This window comes from Salvelinus alpinus, chromosome 11, assembly GCF_045679555.1.
Source record: "Salvelinus alpinus chromosome 11, SLU_Salpinus.1, whole genome shotgun sequence".
Classification (NCBI taxonomy): Eukaryota; Metazoa; Chordata; class Actinopteri; order Salmoniformes; family Salmonidae; genus Salvelinus; species Salvelinus alpinus.
The window spans coordinates 3,534,591-3,555,484 of record NC_092096.1 but is presented as its reverse complement, the minus strand read 5'-3'; the positions used below and the strand labels follow the sequence as shown (position 1 = coordinate 3,555,484).

Genomic DNA, 20,894 nt, shown 5'->3' with positions numbered 1-20,894 from the left:
CCACATGTTAAAACAACAAGCCCGTGATGACCCCACATGTTAAAACAACAAGCCCGTGATGACCCCACATGTTAAAACAACAGGCCCATGATGACCCCACATGTTAAAACAACAGGCCAGACAACAGGCCCATGATGACCCCACATGTTAAAACAACAGGCCAGACAACAGGCCCATGATGACCCCACATGTTAAAACAACAGGCCCGTGATGACCCCACATGTTAAAACAACAGGCCAGACAACAGGCCCGTGATGACCCCACATGTTAAAACAACAGGCCAGACAACAGGTCCATGATGACCCCACATGTTAAAACAACAGGCCAGACAACAGGCCCATGATGACCCCACATCTTAAAACAACAGGCCCATGATGACCCCACATGTTAAAACAACAGGCCCGTGATGACCCCACATGTTAAAACAACAGGCCCATGATGACCCCACATGTTAAAACAACAGGCCCATGATGACCCCACATGTTAAAACAACAGGCCCGTGATGACCACACATGTTAAAACAACAGGCCCATGATGACCCCACATGTTAAAACAACAGGCCCATGATGACCCCACATGTTAAAACAACAGGCCCATGATGACCCCACATGTTAAAACAACAGGCCCATGATGACCCCACATGTTAAAACAACAGGCCCATGATGACCCCACATGTTAAAACAACAGGCCCATGATGACCCCACATGTTAAAACAACAGGCCCATGATGACCCCACATGTTAAAACAACAGGCCCATGATGACCCCACATGTTAAAACAACAGGCCCATGATGACCCCACATGTTAAAACAACAGGCCCATGATGACCCCACATGTTAAAACAACAGGCCCATGATGACCCCACATGTTAAAACAACAGGCCCATGATGACCCCACATGTTAAAACAACAGGCCCATGATGACCCCACATGTTAAAACAACAGGCCCATGACAACAGGCCCATGATGACCCCACATGTTAAAACAACAGATGACCCCACATGTTAAAACAACAGGCCCATGATGACCCCACATGTTTTTTTTCCTTGGGTCACTATATCTATTTTGCCAATTTGGATTGATCCCCGCTACCACACGGAACCCCACTACACGGAACCCCACTAACCTACCGACGGAAACGCACGAGGTATCTACAAACAGACCTCCATCCTATGCTGCTACCGATAGCCATATACCCGGCCAGCTGTCTGGATCGCCACGACCCCAACCAACCTCTACTCACTGGACCCTTATTGATCACTCGATTAGCATGCCTCTCCTTAATGTAAATATGCCTTGTCCATTGCTGTTCTGGTTAGTGTTTATTGGCTTATTTCACTGTAGAGATTCTAGCCCTGCTCTCTATACCATATCCAACCTCTCAGTTCCACCACCCACATATGCGATGACATCACCTGGTTTCAATGATGTTTCTAGAGACAATATCTCTCTCATCATCACTCAATACCTAGGTTTACCTCCACTGTATTCACATCCTACCATACCTTTGTCTGTACATTATTCCTTTAAACTATTTTATCGCCCCCAGAAACCTCCTTTTACTCTCTGCTCTAGTAGCTCTAGGCGACCAATTCTCATAGCTTTTAGCCGTACCCTTATCCTACTCCTCCTCTGTTCCTCTGGTGATGTAGAGGTGAATCCAGGCCCTGCAGTACCTGGCTCCACTCCTATTCCCCAGGCGCTCTCTTTTGATGACTTCTGTAACCGTAATAGCCTTGGCTTCATGCATGTTAACATTAGAAGCCTCCTCCCTAAGTTTGTTTTGTTCACTGCTTTAGCACACTCTGCCAACCCGGATGTTTTAGCCGTGTCTGAATCCTGGCTTAGAAAGACCACCAAAAATTCAGACATTTTCATCCCCAATTACAAGATTTTCAGACAAGATAGAACGGCCAAAGGGGGTGGTGTTGCAATCTACTGCAAAGACTGCCTGCAGAGTTCTGTTATACTATCCAGGTCTGTTCCCAAACAATTTGAACTTCTACTTTTAAAAATCCACCTCTCTAAAAACAAGTCTCTCACCGTTGCCGCCTGCTATAGACCACCCTCTGCCCCCAGCTGTGCTCTGGACACTATATGTGAACTGATTGCCCCCCATCTATCTTCAGAGCTCGTGCTGCTAGGCGACCTAAATTTGAACATGCTCAACACCCCAGCCACCCTACAATCTAAGCTTGATGCCCTCAATCTCACACAAATTATCAATGAACCTACCAGGTACCACCCCAATTCCGTAAACACGGGTACCCTCATAGATATCATCCTAACAAACTTGCCCTCCAAATACACCTCTGCTGTTTTCAACCAAGATCTCAGCGATCACTGCCTCATTGCCTGCATCCGTAATGGGTCAGCGGTCAAACGACCTCCACTCATCACTGTCAAACGCTCCCTGAAACACTTCAGCGAGCAGGCCTTTCTAATCGACCTGGCCGGGGTATCCTGGAAGGATATTGATCTCATCCCGTCAGTAGAGGATGCCTGGTCATTTTTTAAAAATGCCTTCCTCACCATCTTGAATAAGCATGCCCCATTCAAGAAATTTAGAACCAGGAACAGATATAGCCCTTGGTTCTCTCCTGACCTGACTGCCCTTAACCAACAGAAAAACATCCTATGGCGTTCTGCATTAGCATCGAACAGCCCCCGTGATATGCAACTTTTCAGGGAAGCCAGAAACCAATATACACAGGCAGTTAGAACAGCCAAGGCTAGCTTTTTCAAGCAGAAATTTGCTTCCTGCAACACAAATTCAAAAAAGTTCTGGGACACCGTAAAGTCCATGGAGAATAAGTACACCTCCTCCCAGCTTCCAACCGCTCTGAAGATAGGAAACACTGTCACCACCGACAAATCCACTATAATTGAGAATTTCAATAAGCATTTTTCTACGGCTGGCCATGCTGTCCACCTGGCTACCCCTACCCCGGACAACAGCACTGCCCTCCCCTCTGCTACTCGCCCAAGCCTTCCCCATTTCTCTTTCTCCCAAATACAGTCAGCTGATGTTCTAAATGAGCTGCAAAATCTGGACCCTTACAAATCAGCCGGGCTAGATAATCTGGACCCTTTCTTTCTAAAACTATATGCTGAAATTGTTGCCACCCCTATTACTAGCCTCTTCAACCTCTCTTTCGTGTCGTCTGAGATCCCCAAAGATTGGAAAGCAGCTGCGGTTATCCCCCTCTTCAAAGGGGGGGACACCCTTGACCCTAACTGCTACAGACCTATATCTATCCTACCCTGCCTTTCTAAGGTCTTCGAAAGCCAAGTCAACAAACAGATTACCGACCATTTCGAATCCCACCACACCTTCTCCGCTATTTAATCTGGTTTCAGAGCTGGTCATGGGTGCACCTCAGCCACGCTCAAGGTCATAAACGATATCGTAACCACCATCGATAGGAAACAATACTGTGCAGCCGTATTCATTGACCTGGCCAAGGCCTTTGACTCTGTCAATCACCACATCCTCATTGGCAGACTCGACAGCCTTGGTTTCTCTAATGATTGCCTCGCCTGGTTCACCAACTACTTCTCTGATCGAGTTCAGTGTGTCAAATCGGAGGGTCTGTTGTCCGGGCCTCTGGCAGTCTCTATGGGGGTGCCACAGGGTTCAATTCTTGGACCGACTCTCTTCTCTGTTTACATCAATGATGTCGCTCTTGCTGCTGGTGATTCTCTGATCCACCTCTACGCAGACGACACTATTCTGTATACTTCTGGCCCTTCTTTTGACACTGTGTTAACAACCCTCCAGGCGAGCTTCAATGCCATACAACTCTCCTTCCGTGGCCTCCAACTGCTCTTAAATACAAGTAAAACCAAATGCATGCTCTTCAACCGATCGCTGCCTGCTCCTGCCCGCCTGTCCAACATCACTACTTTGGACGGCTCTGACTTAGAATATGTGGACAACTACAAATACCTAGGTGTCTGGTTAGACTGTAAACTCTCCTTCCAGACTCACATCAAACATCTCCAATCCAAAGTAAAATCTAGAATTGGCTTCCTATTCCGCAACAAAGCATCCTTTACTCATGCTGCCAAACATACCCTTGTAAAACTGACCATCCTACCAATCCTCGACTTCGGTGATGTCATTTACAAAATAGCCTCCAAAACCCTACTCAATAAATTGGATGCAGTCTATCACAGTGCCATCCGTTTTGTCACCAAAGCCCCATATACTACCCACCACTGCGACCTGTACACTCTCGTTGGCTGGCCCTCGCTTCATACTCGTCGCCAAACCCACTGGTTCCAGGTCATCTACAAGACCCTGCTAGGTAAAGTCCCCCCTTATCTCAGCTCGCTGGTCACCATAGCAGCACCTACCTGTAGCACGCGCTCCAGCAGGTATATCTCTCTAGTCACCCCCAAAACCAATTCTTCCTTTGGACGCCTCTCCTTCCAGTTCTCTGCTGCCAATGACTGGAACGAACTACAAAAATCTCTGAAACTGGAAACACCTATCTCCCTCACTAGCTTTAAGCACCAGCTGTCAGAGCAGCTCATAGATTACTGCACCTGTACATAACCCATCTACAATTTAGCCCAAACAACTACCTCTTTACCTACTGTATTTATTTATTAATTTATTTTGCTCCTTTGCACCCCATTATTTCTGTCTCTACTTTGCACTTTCTTCCACTGCAAACCAACCATTCCAGTGTTTTTTTAGTTTTTATTTTACTTGCTGTGTTGTACTCACTTCGCCTCCATGGCCTTTTATATTTTTATTTATTTATACATATATTTGTTTGCCTTCACCTCCCTTATCTCACCTCACTTGCTCACATTGTATATAGACTTATTTTTTTTCACTGTATTATTGACTATATGTTTGTTTTACTCCATGTGTAACTATGTGTTGTTGTATGTGTCGAACTGCTTTGCTTTATCTTGGCCAGGTCGCAATTGTAAATGAGAACGTGTTCTCAATTTGCCTACCTGGTTAAATAAAGGTTAAATAAATAAATAAATAAAATGTTAAAACAACAGGCCCATGATGACCCCACATGTTAAAACAACAAGCCAGACAACAGGCCCATGATGACCCCACATGTTAAAACAACCAGCCAGACAACAGGTCCATGATGACCCCACATGTTAAAACAACAGGCCAGACAACAGGCCCATGATGACCCCACATGTTAAAACAACAGGCCAGACAACAGGCCCATGATGACCCCACATGTTAAAACAACAGGCCCATGATGACCCCACATGTTAAAACAACAGGCCAGACAACAGGCCCATGATGACCCCACATGTTAAAACAACAAGCCAGACAACAGGTCCGTGATGACCCCACATGTTAAAACAACAAGCCAGATAACAGGCCCATGATGACCCCACATGTTAAAACAACAAGCCAGACAACAGGTCCGTGATGACCCCACATGTTAAAAGAACAAGCCAGATAACAGGCCCATGATGACCCCACATGTTAAAACAACAAGCCAGACAACAGGTCCGTGATGACCCCACATGTTAAAACAACAAGCCAGACAACAGGCCCATGATGACCCCACATGTTAAAACAACAGGCCCATGATGACCCCACATGTTAAAACAACAGGCCCATGATGACCCCACATGTTAAAACAACAAGCCAGACAACAGGCCCATGATGACCCCACATGTTAAAACAACAAGCCAGACAACAGGCCCATGATGACCCCACATGTTAAAACAACAAGCCAGACAACAGGCCCATGATGACCCCACATGTTAAAACAACAGGCCAGACAACAGGCCCATGATGACCCCACATGTTAAAACAACAAGCCAGACAACAGGCCCATGATGACCCCACATGTTAAAACAACAAGCCAGACAACAGGCCCATGATGACCCCACATGTTAAAACAACAGGCCAGACAACAGGCCCATGATGACCCCACATGTTAAAACAACAGGCCCATGATGACCCCACATGTTAAAACAACAAGCCAGACAACAGGCCCGTGTTGACCCCACATGTTAAAACAACAAGCCAGACAACAGGCCCATGATGACCCCACATGTTAAAACAACAGGCCAGACAACAGGCCCATGATGACCCCACATGTTAAAACAACAGGCCAGACAACAGGCCCGTGATGACCCCACATGTTAAAACAACAGGCCCATGATGACCCCACATGTTAAAACAACAAGCCAGACAACAGGTCCATGATGACCCCACATGTTAAAACAACAGGCCAGACAACAGGCCCATGATGACCCCACATGTTAAAACAACAGGCCAGATAACAGGCCCATGATGACCCCACATGTTAAAACAACAAGCCAGATAACAGGCCCATGATGACCCCACATGTTAAAATAACAGGCCCATGATGACCCCACATGTTAAAACAACAGGCCAGACAACAGGCCCATGATGACCCCACATGTTAAAACAACAGGCCAGACAACAGGCCCGTGATGACCCCACATGTTAAAACAACAGGCCCATGATGACCCCACATGTTAAAACAACAAGCCAGACAACAGGTCCATGATGACCCCACATGTTAAAACAACAGGCCAGACAACAGGCCCATGATGACCCCACATGTTAAAACAACAGGCCAGACAACAGGCCCATGATGACCCCACATGTTAAAACAACAAGCCAGACAACGGGCCCATGATGACCCCACATGTTAAAACAACAGGCCAGACAACAGGCCCATGATGACCCCACATGTTAAAACAACAAGCCAGACAACAGGCCCATGATGACCCCACATGTTAAAACAACAAGCCAGACAACAGGCCCATGATGACCCCACATGTTAAAACAACAGGCCAGACAACAGGCCCATGATGACCCCACATGTTAAAACAACAAGCCAGACAACGGGCCCATGATGACCCCACATGTTAAAACAACAGGCCCATGATGACCTCACATGTTAAAACAACAGGCCCATGATGACCCCACATGTTAAAACAACAGGCCAGACAACAGGCCCATGATGACCCCACATGTTAAAACAACAGGCCAGACAACAGGCCCATGATGACCCCACATGTTAAAACAACAAGCCAGACAACAGGCCCATGATGACCCCACATGTTAAAACAACAGGCCAGACAACAGGCCCATGATGACCCCACATGTTAAAACAACAAGCCAGACAACAGGCCCATGATGACCCCACATGTTAAAACAACAAGCCAGACAACAGGCCCATGATGACCCCACATGTTAAAACAACAAGCCAGACAACAGGCCCGTGATGACCCCACATTGGAGAGGAGAGGGGTATTCTCCGCTCTCTCTACTATCTACATTGTTCTCTTGCATTATGTTGAATACACAACGTTCAGTACACCGACCTGCTGTGTATTGAACGTGTATGCTACGGCCAATAGGGAATAGGCTACGGCCAATAGGGAATAGGCTACGGCCAATAGGGAATAGGCCATTTGGCATGTCGACCTGCTGTGTATTGAACGTGTAGGCTACGGCCAATAGGGAATAGGTCATTTGGCATGTCGACCTGCTGTGTATTGAACGTCTAGGCTACGGCCAATAGGGAATAGGTCATTTGGCATGTCGACCTGCTGTGTATTGAACGTGTAGGCTACGGCCAATAGGGAATAGGTCATTTGGCACGTCGACCTGCTGTGTATTGAACGTGTAGGATACGGCCAATAGGGAATAGGCTACGGCCAATAGGGAATAGGCTACGGCCAATAGGGAATAGGCCATTTCACTGGGCTGTTCTGCTGTGCGCTGCCAGACTCCGGTGGTGCAGTCAAGTTAAAATATGCTAAAACCGTTGTTTGTGACATCACAATGTCGTCACCGTCGACGATGGCCGCCAAACATTGTCTTTTTTTTTTTTTTTTTTTTTTAATAGACGATGCGATGGTGAAATCGGCCAACCCTCGACCAGAGGTCCATCGGGGACGCGGACTAGGAGTCATTCAGTTGTCCGTGGTGTAATCTCCTAAACCGTTTCAGTCTCATGGGAATCCAATGGAACCAATGCAGCACCATGCAGCCAGATAGCAGTCGGGCTTAGCTAGACAAATGGCGAGACAAATACTAAGTTCTTCTTTCTTGTCTCTGTTTGTGTGTGTGTGTGCTCTCTTGCAGTACTTTGTGGAGATTCTGAAGGCCAAAGGCACCCTGAGGCAGGACATTAGAGAAAGCATCTTTAGTTCCATTCCATCCATCCGTTCAGTAAACCAGTAAGTATCTCTTTAATAATTCATGATGGGGAGGGAGAAGGAGGAGGGGGGGGGACATTAATTGGCACCCTCCCTGGCTCTCTCACTAGTAGTTCAGAGTGTTGGTTTGACAGGCCTCAGACAGCTGAGGGCCTTGTCTGCTGAAGCCTACACACATCACAATCCCCAAATCTCCTCAAGAAAATAAACAAATACACACTGACTTTACTGAAAAGCTTCAGGCCAGAGTGACAGCATGAACAAGGTGAACCAAACGTAACCGCTGTCCTCCTTGCCATGTTTAATATCTTTGTGTGTAAATAACAACAATGTGAGATTTTGATTACTACAACCAGCTATGTTCTTGAACCCTCCAACTCAACTCTGGTCCTGGAAACCAGTTCTACTGCATCTAATCAGGATCGGATTTTTAGACCCGAGACACCAGGTTTGGGTGTAAAAGTTGTTCTAGAGTGTTGGTAGTGTTCTGTGTTCCGTATGGTTCCAATAGAACCGTAGACATTACAACATAGTCGTGTTGGTAGTGTTCTGTGTTCCGTATGGTTCCAATAGAACCGTAGACATTACAACATAGTCGTGTTGGTAGTGTTCTGTGTTCCGTATGGTTCCAATAGAACCGTAGACATTACAACATAGTCGTGTTGGTAGTGTTCTGTGTTCCGTATGGTTCCAATAGAACCGTAGACATTACAACATAGTCGTGTTGGTAGTGTTCTGTGTTCCGTATGGTTCCAATAGAACCGTAGACATTACAACATAGTCGTGTTGGTAGTGTTCTGTGTTCCGTATGGTTCCAATAGAACAGTAGACATTACAACATAGTCGTGTTGGTAGTGTTCTGTGTTCCGTATGGTTCCAATAGAACCGTAGACATTACAACATAGTCGTGTTGGTTGTGTTCTGTGTTCCGTATGGTTCCAATAGAACCGTAGACATTACAACATAGTCGTGTTGGTAGTGTTCTGTGTTCCGTATGGTTCCAATAGAACCGTAGACATTACAACATAGTCGTGTTGGTAGTGTTCTGTGTTCCGTATGGTTCCAATAGAACCGTAGACATTACAACATAGTCGTGTTGGTAGTGTTCTGTGTTCCGTATGGTTCCAATAGAACCGTAGACATTACAACATAGTCGTGTTGGTAGTGTTCTGTGTTCCGTATGGTTCCAATGGAACAGTAGACATTACAACATAGCCGTGTTCTATTTAATCATGTGGTTTACAGCTTCACAGAATGAGCATCGTACTGTGTTGAATAATGATCAGGTGTTGAGTCCCACAGGTCCTCATCTCCACTCTGAGACTGACAGGCTTTCTTCCTGAGAGTGGCGTGATGAAGACAGAGGGGTGTATTACTGAGGGTGTGTCCCGAACCACTCCCTATATAGTGCACTATGGGCCCTGGTCGAATGTAGTGCGCTATAAAGGGAATAGGGTGTCATTTTGGACGCGGGCAAAGTGTGACTGTATTGGATAAACTGGTGCCTGTTTATCAGTGGAGGCTCCTGAGGGGTTCTGACAATATGAAATATACTTCTTCATGTCACTGAGGGGGAGAGGGTAATGTATAACGTTTACATTATGTCAGGATATGTTATTGTCAGACGTCAGAGATCCTCTGGGAGGAGAAGAGACACAGTCTGGTACCAGGCACTATGACAGCCGTGAGTTGGGGAGGAGTGAGTACTTTGGGGTGGAGGTCGACCGATTTTAAATTAGGGCCGATTTTCAAGTTTTCATAACAATCGGTAATCTGCATTTTTGGACGCCGATTGTGGCGGATTACATTGCACTCCACGAGGAGCCTGCGTGGCAGGCTTGACTACCTGTTACGCAAGTGCAGCAAGGAGCCAAGGTAAGTTGTTAGCTAGCATTTAAACTTATAAAAAACAATCAATCTTCACATAATCACTAGTTAACTACACATGGTTGATGATATTACTAGGTTAACTAGTTTGTCCTGCGTTCCATATAATCACTGCGGTGCCTGTTAATTTATCATCGAATCACAGCCTACTTCAACTTTGCCAAACGGTTGACGATTTAACAAAAGCACATTGCCCAAAAAAGCACAATCTTTGCACAAATGTACCTAACCGTAAACGCCTTAATTAAAATCAATACACAGAAGTATATATTTTTAAACCTGCATATTTAGTTAAAATAAATTTATGTTAGCAGGCAATATTAACCAGGTGAAATTGTGTCACAACTCTTGCGTTAAGTGCATTCAGAGTCAGGGTATATACAACAGTTTGGGCCGCCTGGCTCGTTGCGAACTCATTTATCTGAATTTTACATAATTATGACGTAACATTGAAGGTTGTGCAATGTAACAGGAATATTTAGACTTAGGGATGCCACCCGTTCGATAAAATACGAAACGGTTCCGTATTTCACTGAAAGAAACGTTTTGTTTTCGAAATGATAGTTTCCGGATTTGACCATATTAATGACCAAAGGCTCGTATTTCTGTGTGTTTATTATAATGAAGTCTATGATTTGGTATTTGATAGAGCAGTCTGACTGAGCGGTGGTAGGCAGCAGCAGGCTCGTAAGCGTTCATTCAAACAGCAGCTCTTAGCAATGCTTGAATCACAGCGCTGTTTATGACTTCAAGCCTATCAACTCCTGAGATTAGGCTTGTAGCACTAAAGTGCCTACTAGAACATCCAATAGTCAAAGGTCTGTGAAATACAAATGGTAGAGAGACAAATAGTCGACGCGTCATAATTCCTATAATAACTACAACCGAAAACTTCTTAACTGGGAATATTGAAGAACTGGGAATATTGACCCACCAGTTTTCATATGTTCTCATGTTCTGAGCAAGGAACTTAAACGTTAGCTTTCTTACATGGCACATATTGCACTTTTACTTTCTTCTCCAACACTTTGTTTTTGCATTATTTAAACCAAATTGACCGTGTTTCATTATTTATTGGAGACTAAATAGATTTTATTTATGTATTATATTAAGTTAAAATAAGTGTTTATTCAGTATTGTTGTAATTGTCATTATATATACAAATATATGTATAAAAATCGTCCGATTGAATCGATATGGCCTTTTTTTTGGACCTCTAAAAATCGGTATCGGTGTTGAAAAAAATCATAATCGGTCGCCCTCTACTTCGGGGCAGAGGTCAGGTCAGATGAAGTGAGGAAGAACAGATATCACTAAGGTTCTGTCTAGCAACAGAGATGCATTGGCTGTTCAGATGTGTAGGAGGAGACTCGGCGTAGGAGAAAGGGTTAAATATCAGTAGCCTGTACAGCTGTTTGACCCTCTGGGAAGAATTAACTTGGTTTAAGCTTTCATAGTGTCCGTCGAGTTCTTTCTCTGATAGTTAGAACCTAACAGTTCTGAGGGGAGGACGGCTCACACTGGAGTCAGTGGAGTCAGCGGAGTCAGCGGAGTCAATGGAATGGTATCAGACATGTTTGTTCCAGCCATTTTATTATGAGCCATCCTCCCCTCAGCAGCCTCCATTTGATCTTTATAAATAACTATTCCATTGAATCGATGGTTCATCTTCATTGAATTGATGGTTCATCTTCATTGAATCGATGGTTCATCTCCATTGAATCGATGGTTCATCTTTGAATCGATGGTTCATCTCCATTGAATCGATGGTTCATCTTTGAATCGATGGTTCATCTCCATTGAATCGATGGTTCATCTTTGAATCGATGGTTCATCTTTGAATCGATGGTTCATCTCCATTGAATCGATGGTTCATCTTTGAATCGATGGTTCATCTCCATTGAATCGACGGTTCATCTCCATTGAATCGATGGTTCATCTTCATTGAATCGATGGTTCATCTTCATTATAACTCTTCTATTGAATCGATGGTTCATCTTCAGGGGCTGCAGGTAGCCTAGTGGTTAGAGCGTTGGGCCAGTTACCGAAAGGTTGCTGGATCGAATCCCCGAGCTGACAAGGTAAAAATCTGTCGTTGTGCCCCTGAACAAGGCAGTTAACCCACTGTTCCCCGGTAGACCGTCATTGTAAATAAGAATTTGTTCTTAACTGACATGACCTAGTTAAATAAAGGTAAAAAAATATACATATTCTATTGAGTCAGTGGGACATCTTTATAGTGACTCTTCTATTGAGTCAGTGGGACATCTTTATAGTGACTCTTCTATTGAGTCAGTGGGACATCTTTATAGTAACTCTTCTATTGAGTCAGTGGGACATCTTCATAGTAACTCTTCTATTGAGTCAGTGGGACATCTTTATAGTGACTCTTCTATTGAGTCAGTGGGACGTCTTTATAGTGACTCTTCTATTGAGTCAGTGGGACATCTTCATAGTGACTTCTATTGAGTCAGTGGGACATCTTTATAGTAACTCTTCTATTGAGTCAGTGGGACGTCTTTATAGTAACTCTTCTATTGAGTCAGTGCGACGTCTTTATAGTAACTCTTCTATTGAGTCAGTGGGACATCTTTATAGTGACTCTTCTATTGAGTCAGTGGTACGTCTTTATAGTGACCCTTCTATTGAGTCTTTATAGTGACTATTCTATTGAGTCAGTGGGACGTCTTTATAGTGACTCTTCTATTGAGTCAGTGGCACATCTTTATAGTGACTCTTCTATTGAGTCAGTGGCACATCTTTATAGTGACTCTTCTATTGAGTCAGTGGGACATCTTTATAGTGACTCTTCTATTGTCAGTGGGACGTCTTTATAGTAACTCTTCTATTGAGTCAGTGGGACGTCTTTATAGTGACTCTTCTATTGAGTCAGTGGGACATCTTTATAGTGACCCTTCTATTGAGTCAGTAGGACGTCTTTATAGTGACCCTTCTATTGAGTCAGTGGGACATCTTTATAGTGACCCTTCTATTGAGTCAGTGGGACATCTTTATAGTGACCCTTCTATTGAGTCAGTGGGACATCTTTATAGTGACTCTTCTATTGAGTCAGTGGGACATCTTTATAGTAACTCTTCTATTGAGTCAGTGGGACATCTTTATAGTGCCTCTTCTATTGAGTCAGTGGGACATCTTTATAGTGCCTCTTCTATTGAGTCAGTGGGACATCTTTATAGTGACTCTTCTATTGAGTCAGTGGGACATCTTTATAGTGACTCTTCTATTGAGTCAGTGGGACATCTTTATAGTGACCCTTCTATTGAGTCAGTGGGACATCTTTATAGTAACTCTTCTATTGAGTCAGTGGGACATCTTTATAGTGACTCTTCTATTGAGTCAGTGGGACGTATTTATAGTGACTCTTCTATTGAGTCAGTGGGACGTATTTATAGTGACATAGTGTGTTGATACAGAGGAATAACAACGGGCTTTTCTGTCAGGTATCATGTCTGTGTTTTTGGGCATAGTGTGTGTGTGTGTGTGTGGTAAATGTAGGAAGGAAGGTATAACTCAGTTGACATCCTGTTATTTTTTTAAATTGACTTTACTCCAGGGGAACAACACTGCACACTAATCAGGAATTCCACTGTAATTAAACACCAGCCGACTTTATATATTTATACAGGAATATTTACTGTGTTGATGATCCTCCCGTGCCGTTCATCATGGTTTAGGCTGTTTATGAGGAGTTGTGACCAAGACAATGATAGTATGTAGATGGTAAACCTAATTACCCCTCCTCCCCGTTCCACTGTAACAGACTGTAATAACCAACGCCAAAGACAGCGTCACGTCACCCAGAGAAACTAGAGCAGAATCACAAAGCTATTTGAGAGATTGATATCCCTCCACGGTGTGTCTGGGGAGTTTAATGAGGAGTAATGTGCTGTGATTGTACTGTGATACAGATACAACTAGACCCAGGGTGACGGAAGGCCTTTTCACTGTTGAAAACCTGAGACAATGTTCCGCTTTGTGTGTGTGTGTGTGTGTGTGTGTGTGTGTGTGTGTGTGTGTGTGTGTGTGTGTGTGTGTGATCAAATAGTATCCAGGGTTACGGAAGTCAAGAACCTGTTACCTGATGAACCCACAGTGTTACTGTCTGATACCTGATGAACCAATAGTGTTACTGTCTGATACCTGATGAACCAATAGTGTTACTGTCTGATACATGATGAACCCATAGTGTTACTGTCTGATACCTGATGAACCCATAGTGTTACTGTCTGATACCTGATGAACCCATAGTGTTACTGTCTGATACCTGATGAACCCATAGTGTTACTGTCTGATACATGATGAACCCATAGTGTTACTGTCTGATACCTGATGAACCCATAGTGTTACTGTCTGATACATGATGAACCCATAGTGTTACTGTCTGATACCTGATGAACCCATAGTGTTACTGTCTGATACCTGATGAACCCACAGTGTTACTGTCTGATACCTGATGAACCCATAGTGTTACTGTCTGATACCTGATGAACCCATAGTGTTACTGTCTGTTACATGATGAACCCATAGTGTTACTGTCTGATACATGATGAACCCATAGTGTTACTGTCTGATACATGATGAACCCATAGTGTTACTGTCTGATACATGATGAACCCATAGTGTTACTGTCTGATACCTGATGAACCCATAGTGTTACTGTCTGATACATGATGAACCCATAGTGTTACCGTCTGTTGATACATGATGAACCCATAGTGTTACTGTCTGTTGATACATGATGAACCCATAGTGTTACTGTCTGATACCTGATGAACCCATAGTGTTACTGTCTGATACATGATGAACCCATAGTGTTACTGTCTGATACCTGATGAACCCATAGTGTTACTGTCTGATACCTGATGAACCCATAGTGTTACTGTCTGATACATGATGAACCCATAGTGTTACTGTCTGATACATGATGAACCCATAGTGTTACTGTCTGATACATGATGAACCCATAGTGTTACTGTCTGATACATGATGAACCCATAGTGTTACTGTCTGATACCTGATGAACCCATAGTGTTACTGTCTGATACCTGATGAACCCATAGTGTTACTGTCTGATACATGATGAACCCATAGTGTTACTGTCTGATACATGATGAACCCATAGTGTTACTGTCTGATACCTGATGAACCCATAGTGTTACTGTCTGATACATGATGAACCCATAGTGTTACTGTCTGATACATGATGAACCCATAGTGTTACTGTCTGATACACGATGAACCCATAGTGTTACTGTCTGATACACGATGAACCCATAGTGTTACTGTCTGATACACGATGAACCCATAGTGTTACTGTCTGATACCTGATGAACCCATAGTGTTACTGTCTGATACATGATGAACCCATAGTGTTACTGTCTGATACATGATGAACCCATAGTGTTACTGTCTGATACATGATGAACCCATAGTGTTACTGTCTGATACCTGATGAACCCATAGTGTTACTGTCTGATACATGATGAACCCATAGTGTTACTGTCTGATACATGATGAACCCATAGTGTTACTGTCTGATACATGATGAACCCATAGTGTTACTGTCTGATACCTGATGAACCCATAGTGTTACTGTCTGATACATGATGAACCCATAGTGTTACTGTCTGATACATGATGAACCCATAGTGTTACTGTCTGTTGATACATGATGAACCCATAGTGTTACTGTCTGTTGATACATGATGAACCCATAGTGTTACTGTCTGTTGATACATGATGAACCCATAGTGTTACTGTCTGATACCTGATGAACCCATAGTGTTACTGTCTGATACATGATGAACCCATAGTGTTACTGTCTGATACCTGATGAACCCACAGTGTTACTGTCTGATACATGATGAACCCACAGTGTTACTGTCTGATACGTGATGAACCCACAGTGTTACTGTCTGATACGTGATGAACCCACAGTGTTACTGTCTGATACGTGATGAACCCATAGTGTTACTGTCTGATACCTGATGAACCCATAGTGTTACTGTCTGATACCTGATGAACCCATAGTGTTACTGTCTGATACATGATGAGCCCATAGTGTTACTGTCTGATACCTGATGAACCCATAGTGTTACTGTCTGATACCTGATGAACCCATAGTGTTACTGTCTGATACCTGATGAACCCATAGTGTTACTGTCTGATACCTGATGAACCCATAGTGTTACTGTCTGTTGATACATGATGAGCCCATAGTGTTACTGTCTGATACCTGATGAACCCACAGTGTTACTGTCTGATACCTGATGAACCCATAGTGTTACTGTCTGATACCTGATGAACCCATAGTGTTACTGTCTGATACCTGATGAACCCATAGTGTTACTGTCTGATACCTGATGAACCCATAGTGTTACTGTCTGATACATGATGAACCCATAGTGTTACTGTCTGATACATGATGAACCCACAGTGTTACTGTCTGATACATGATGAACCCACAGTGTTACTGTCTGATACCTGATGAACCCATAGTGTTACTGTCTGTTGATACATGATGAACCCATAGTGTTACTGTCTGTTGATACATGATGAACCCATAGTGTTACTGTCTGATACATGATGAACCCACAGTGTTACTGTCTGATACCTGATGAACCCATAGTGTTACTGTCTGTTGATACATGATGAACCCATAGTGTTACTGTCTGTTGATACATGATGAACCCATAGTGTTACTGTCTGATACATGATGAACCCATAGTGTTACTGTCTGATACATGATGAACCCATAGTGTTACTGTCTGATACATGATGAACCCATAGTGTTACTGTCTGATACCTGATGAACCCATAGTGTTACTGTCTGATACCTGATGAACCCATAGTGTTACTGTCTGATACATGATGAACCCACAGTGTTACTGTCTGATACATGATGAACCCATAGTGTTACTGTCTGATACCTGATGAACCCATAGTGTTACTGTCTGATACATGATGAACCCATAGTGTTACTGTCTGTCTGATACATGATGAACCCATAGTGTTACTGTCTGTTGATACATGATGAACCCATAGTGTTACTGTCTGTTGATACATGATGAACCCATAGTGTTACTGTCTGATACATGATGAACCCATAGTGTTACTGTCTGATACATGATGAACCCATAGTGTTACTGTCTGTTGATACATGATGAACCCATAGTGTTACTGTCTGATACCTGATGAACCCATAGTGTTACTGTCTGATTCCTGATGAACCCATAGTGTTACTGTCTGATACATGATGAACCCATAGTGTTACTGTCTGATACCTGATGAACCCATAGTGTTACTGTCTGATACATGATGAACCCATAGTGTTACTGTCTGATACCTGATGAACCCACAGTGTTACTGTCTGATACATGATGAACCCATAGTGTTACTGTCTGATACATGATGAACCCATAGTGTTACTGTCTGTTGATACATGATGAACCCATAGTGTTACTGTCTGATACATGATGAACCCACAGTGTTACTGTCTGATACCTGATGAACCCACAGTGTTACTGTCTGATACATGATGAACCCATAGTGTTACTGTCTGATACCTGATGAACCCATAGTGTTACTGTCTGATACCTGATGAACCCATAGTGTTACTGTCTGATACCTGATGAACCCATAGTGTTACTGTCTGATAAATGATGAACCCATAGTGTTACTGTCTTATACATGATGAACCCATAGTGTTACTGTCTGATACATGATGAACCCACAGTGTTACTGTCTGATACATGATGAACCCATAGTGTTACTGTCTGATACATGATGAACCCATAGTGTTACTGTCTGATACATGATGAACCCATAGTGTTACTGTCTGATACATGATGAACCCATAGTGTTACTGTCTGATACCTGATGAACCCATAGTGTTACTGTCTGATACATGATGAACCCATAGTGTTACTGTCTGATACCTGATGAACCCATAGTGTTACTGTCTGTTGATACATGATGAACCCATAGTGTTACTGTCTGATACATGATGAACCCATAGTGTTACTGTCTGTTGATACATGATGAACCCATAGTGTTACTGTCTGATACCTGATGAACCCATAGTGTTACTGTCTGATACATGATGAACCCATAGTGTTACTGTCTGATACATGATGAACCCATAGTGTTACTGTCTGATACCTGATGAACCCATAGTGTTACTGTCTGATACCTGATGAACCCATAGTGTTACTGTCTGATACATGATGAACCCATAGTGTTACTGTCTGATACCTGATGAACCCATAGTGTTACTGTTGATACATGATGAACCCATAGTGTTACTGTCTGATACATGATGAACCCATAGTGTTACTGTCTGATACATGATGAACCCATAGTGTTACTGTCTGATACATGATGAACCCATAGTGTTACTGTCTGATACATGATGAACCCATAGTGTGACTGTCTGATACCTGATGAACCCATAGTGTTACTGTCTGATACATGATGAACCCATAGTGTTACTGTCTGATACATGATGAACCCATAGTGTTACTGTCTGATACATGATGAACCCATAGTGTTACTGTCTGATACCTGATGAACCCATAGTGTTACTGTCTGATACATGATGAACCCATAGTGTTACTGTCTGATACCTGATGAACCCATAGTGTTACTGTCTGTTGATACATGATGAACCCATAGTGTTACTGTCTGATACATGATGAACCCATAGTGTTACTGTCTGATACATGATGAACCCATAGTGTTACTGTCTGTTGATACATGATGAACCCATAGTGTTACTGTCTGTTGATACATGATGAACCCATAGTGTTACTGTCTGATACCTGATGAACCCATAGTGTTACTGTCTGTTGATACATGATGAACCCATAGTGTTACTGTCTGATACATGATGAACCCATAGTGTTACTGTCTGTTGATACATGATGAACCCATAGTGTTACTGTCTGATACCTGATGAACCCATAGTGTTACTGTCTGATACATGATGAACCCATAGTGTTACTGTCTGATACATGATGAACCCATAGTGTTACTGTCTGATACATGATGAACCCATAGTGTTACTGTCTGATACATGATGAACCCATAGTGTTACTGCCTGATACATGATGAACCCATAGTGTTACTGTCTGATACCTGATGAACCCATAGTGTTACTGTCTGATACCTGATGAACCCATAGTGTTACTGTCTGATACCTGATGAACCCATAGTGTTACTGTCTGATACGTGATGAACCCATCGTGTTACTGTCTGATACCTGATGAACCCATAGTGTTACTGTCTGATACCTGATGAACCCATAGTGTTACTGTCTGATACATGATGCACCCATAGTGTTACTGTCTGATACATGATGAACCCATAGTGTTACTGTCTGATACCTGATGAACCCATAGTGTTACTGTCTGATACATGATGAACCCATAGTGTTACTGTCTGATACATGATGAACCCATAGTGTTACTGTCTGTTGATACGTGATGAACCCATAGTGTTACTGTCTGTTGATACGTGATGAACCCATAGTGTTACTGTCTGATACGTGATGAACCCATAGTGTTACTGTCTGATACATGATGAACCCATAGTGTTACTGTCTGATACCTGATGAACCCATAGTGTTACTGTCTGATACATGATGAACCCATAGTGTTACTGTCTGTCTGATACCTGATGAACCCATAATGTTACTGTCTGTTGATACATGATGAACCCATAGTGTTACTGTCTGATACATGACGAACCCATAGTGTTACTGTCTGATACATGATGAACCCATAGTGTTACTGTCTGATACATGATGAACCCATAGTGTTACTGTCTGATACATGATGAACCCATAGTGTTACTGTCTGATACATGATGAACCCATAGTGTTACTGTCTGATACCTGATGAACCCATAGTGTTACTGTCTGTTGATACATGATGAACCCATAGTGTTACTGTCTGATACATGATGAACCCATAGTGTTACTCTCTGATACCTGATGAACCCATAGTGTTACTGTCTGATACCTGATGAACCCATAGTGTTACTGTCTGATACCTGATGAACCCATAGTGTTACTGTCTGTTGATAAATGATGAACCCATAGTGTTACTGTCTGTTGATACATGATGAACCCATAGTGTTACTGTCTGATACCTGATGAACCCATAGTGTTACTGTCTGATACCTGATGAACCCATAGTGTTACTGTGTGATACATGATGAACCCATAGTGTTACTGTCTGATACATGATGAACCCATAGTGTTACTGTCTGATACATGATGAACCCATAGTGTTACTGTCTGATACATGATGAACCCATAGTGTTACTGTCTGATACATGATGAACCCATAGTGTTACTGTCTGATACATGATGAACCCATAGTGTTACTGTCTGATACATGATGATCCCATAGTGTTACTGTCTGATACCTGATGAACCCATAGTGTTACTGTCTGATACCTGATGAATTCACAGTGTTACTGTCTGATACATGAACCCATAGTGTTACTGTCTGTTGATACATGATGAACCCATAGTGTTACTGTCTGATACATGATGAACCCATAGTGTTACTGTCTGTTGATACATGATGAACCCATAGTGTTACTGTCTGTTGATACATGATGAACCCATAGTGTTACTGTCTGATACATGATGAACCCATAGTGTTACTGTCTGATACCTGATGAACCCATAGTGTTACTGTCTGTTGATACATGATGAACCCATAGTGGTACTGTCTGATACCTGATGAACCCATAGTGTTACTGTCTGATACCTGATGAACCCATA

At 43.0% G+C, this 20,894-nt stretch overlaps 1 protein-coding gene across 2 annotated transcripts in view; it reads left to right on the top strand.

Annotated features, from left to right (window-relative positions):
• The window catches only part of arhgef39 (Rho guanine nucleotide exchange factor (GEF) 39), a 133,603-nt gene that overhangs the window by 8,334 nt on the left and 104,375 nt on the right, over positions 1–20,894 (top strand). For both annotated transcript variants that reach the window (XR_011666768.1, XM_071331537.1), the window contains exon 3: positions 8,121–8,215. Coding sequence is in view for 1 of the 2 variants with exons in the window: in XM_071331537.1 (XP_071187638.1) it covers positions 8,121–8,215 (95 nt within the window). In the remaining variant the exon portion in view is untranslated. The remainder of the gene's footprint in view (positions 1–8,120; positions 8,216–20,894) is intronic.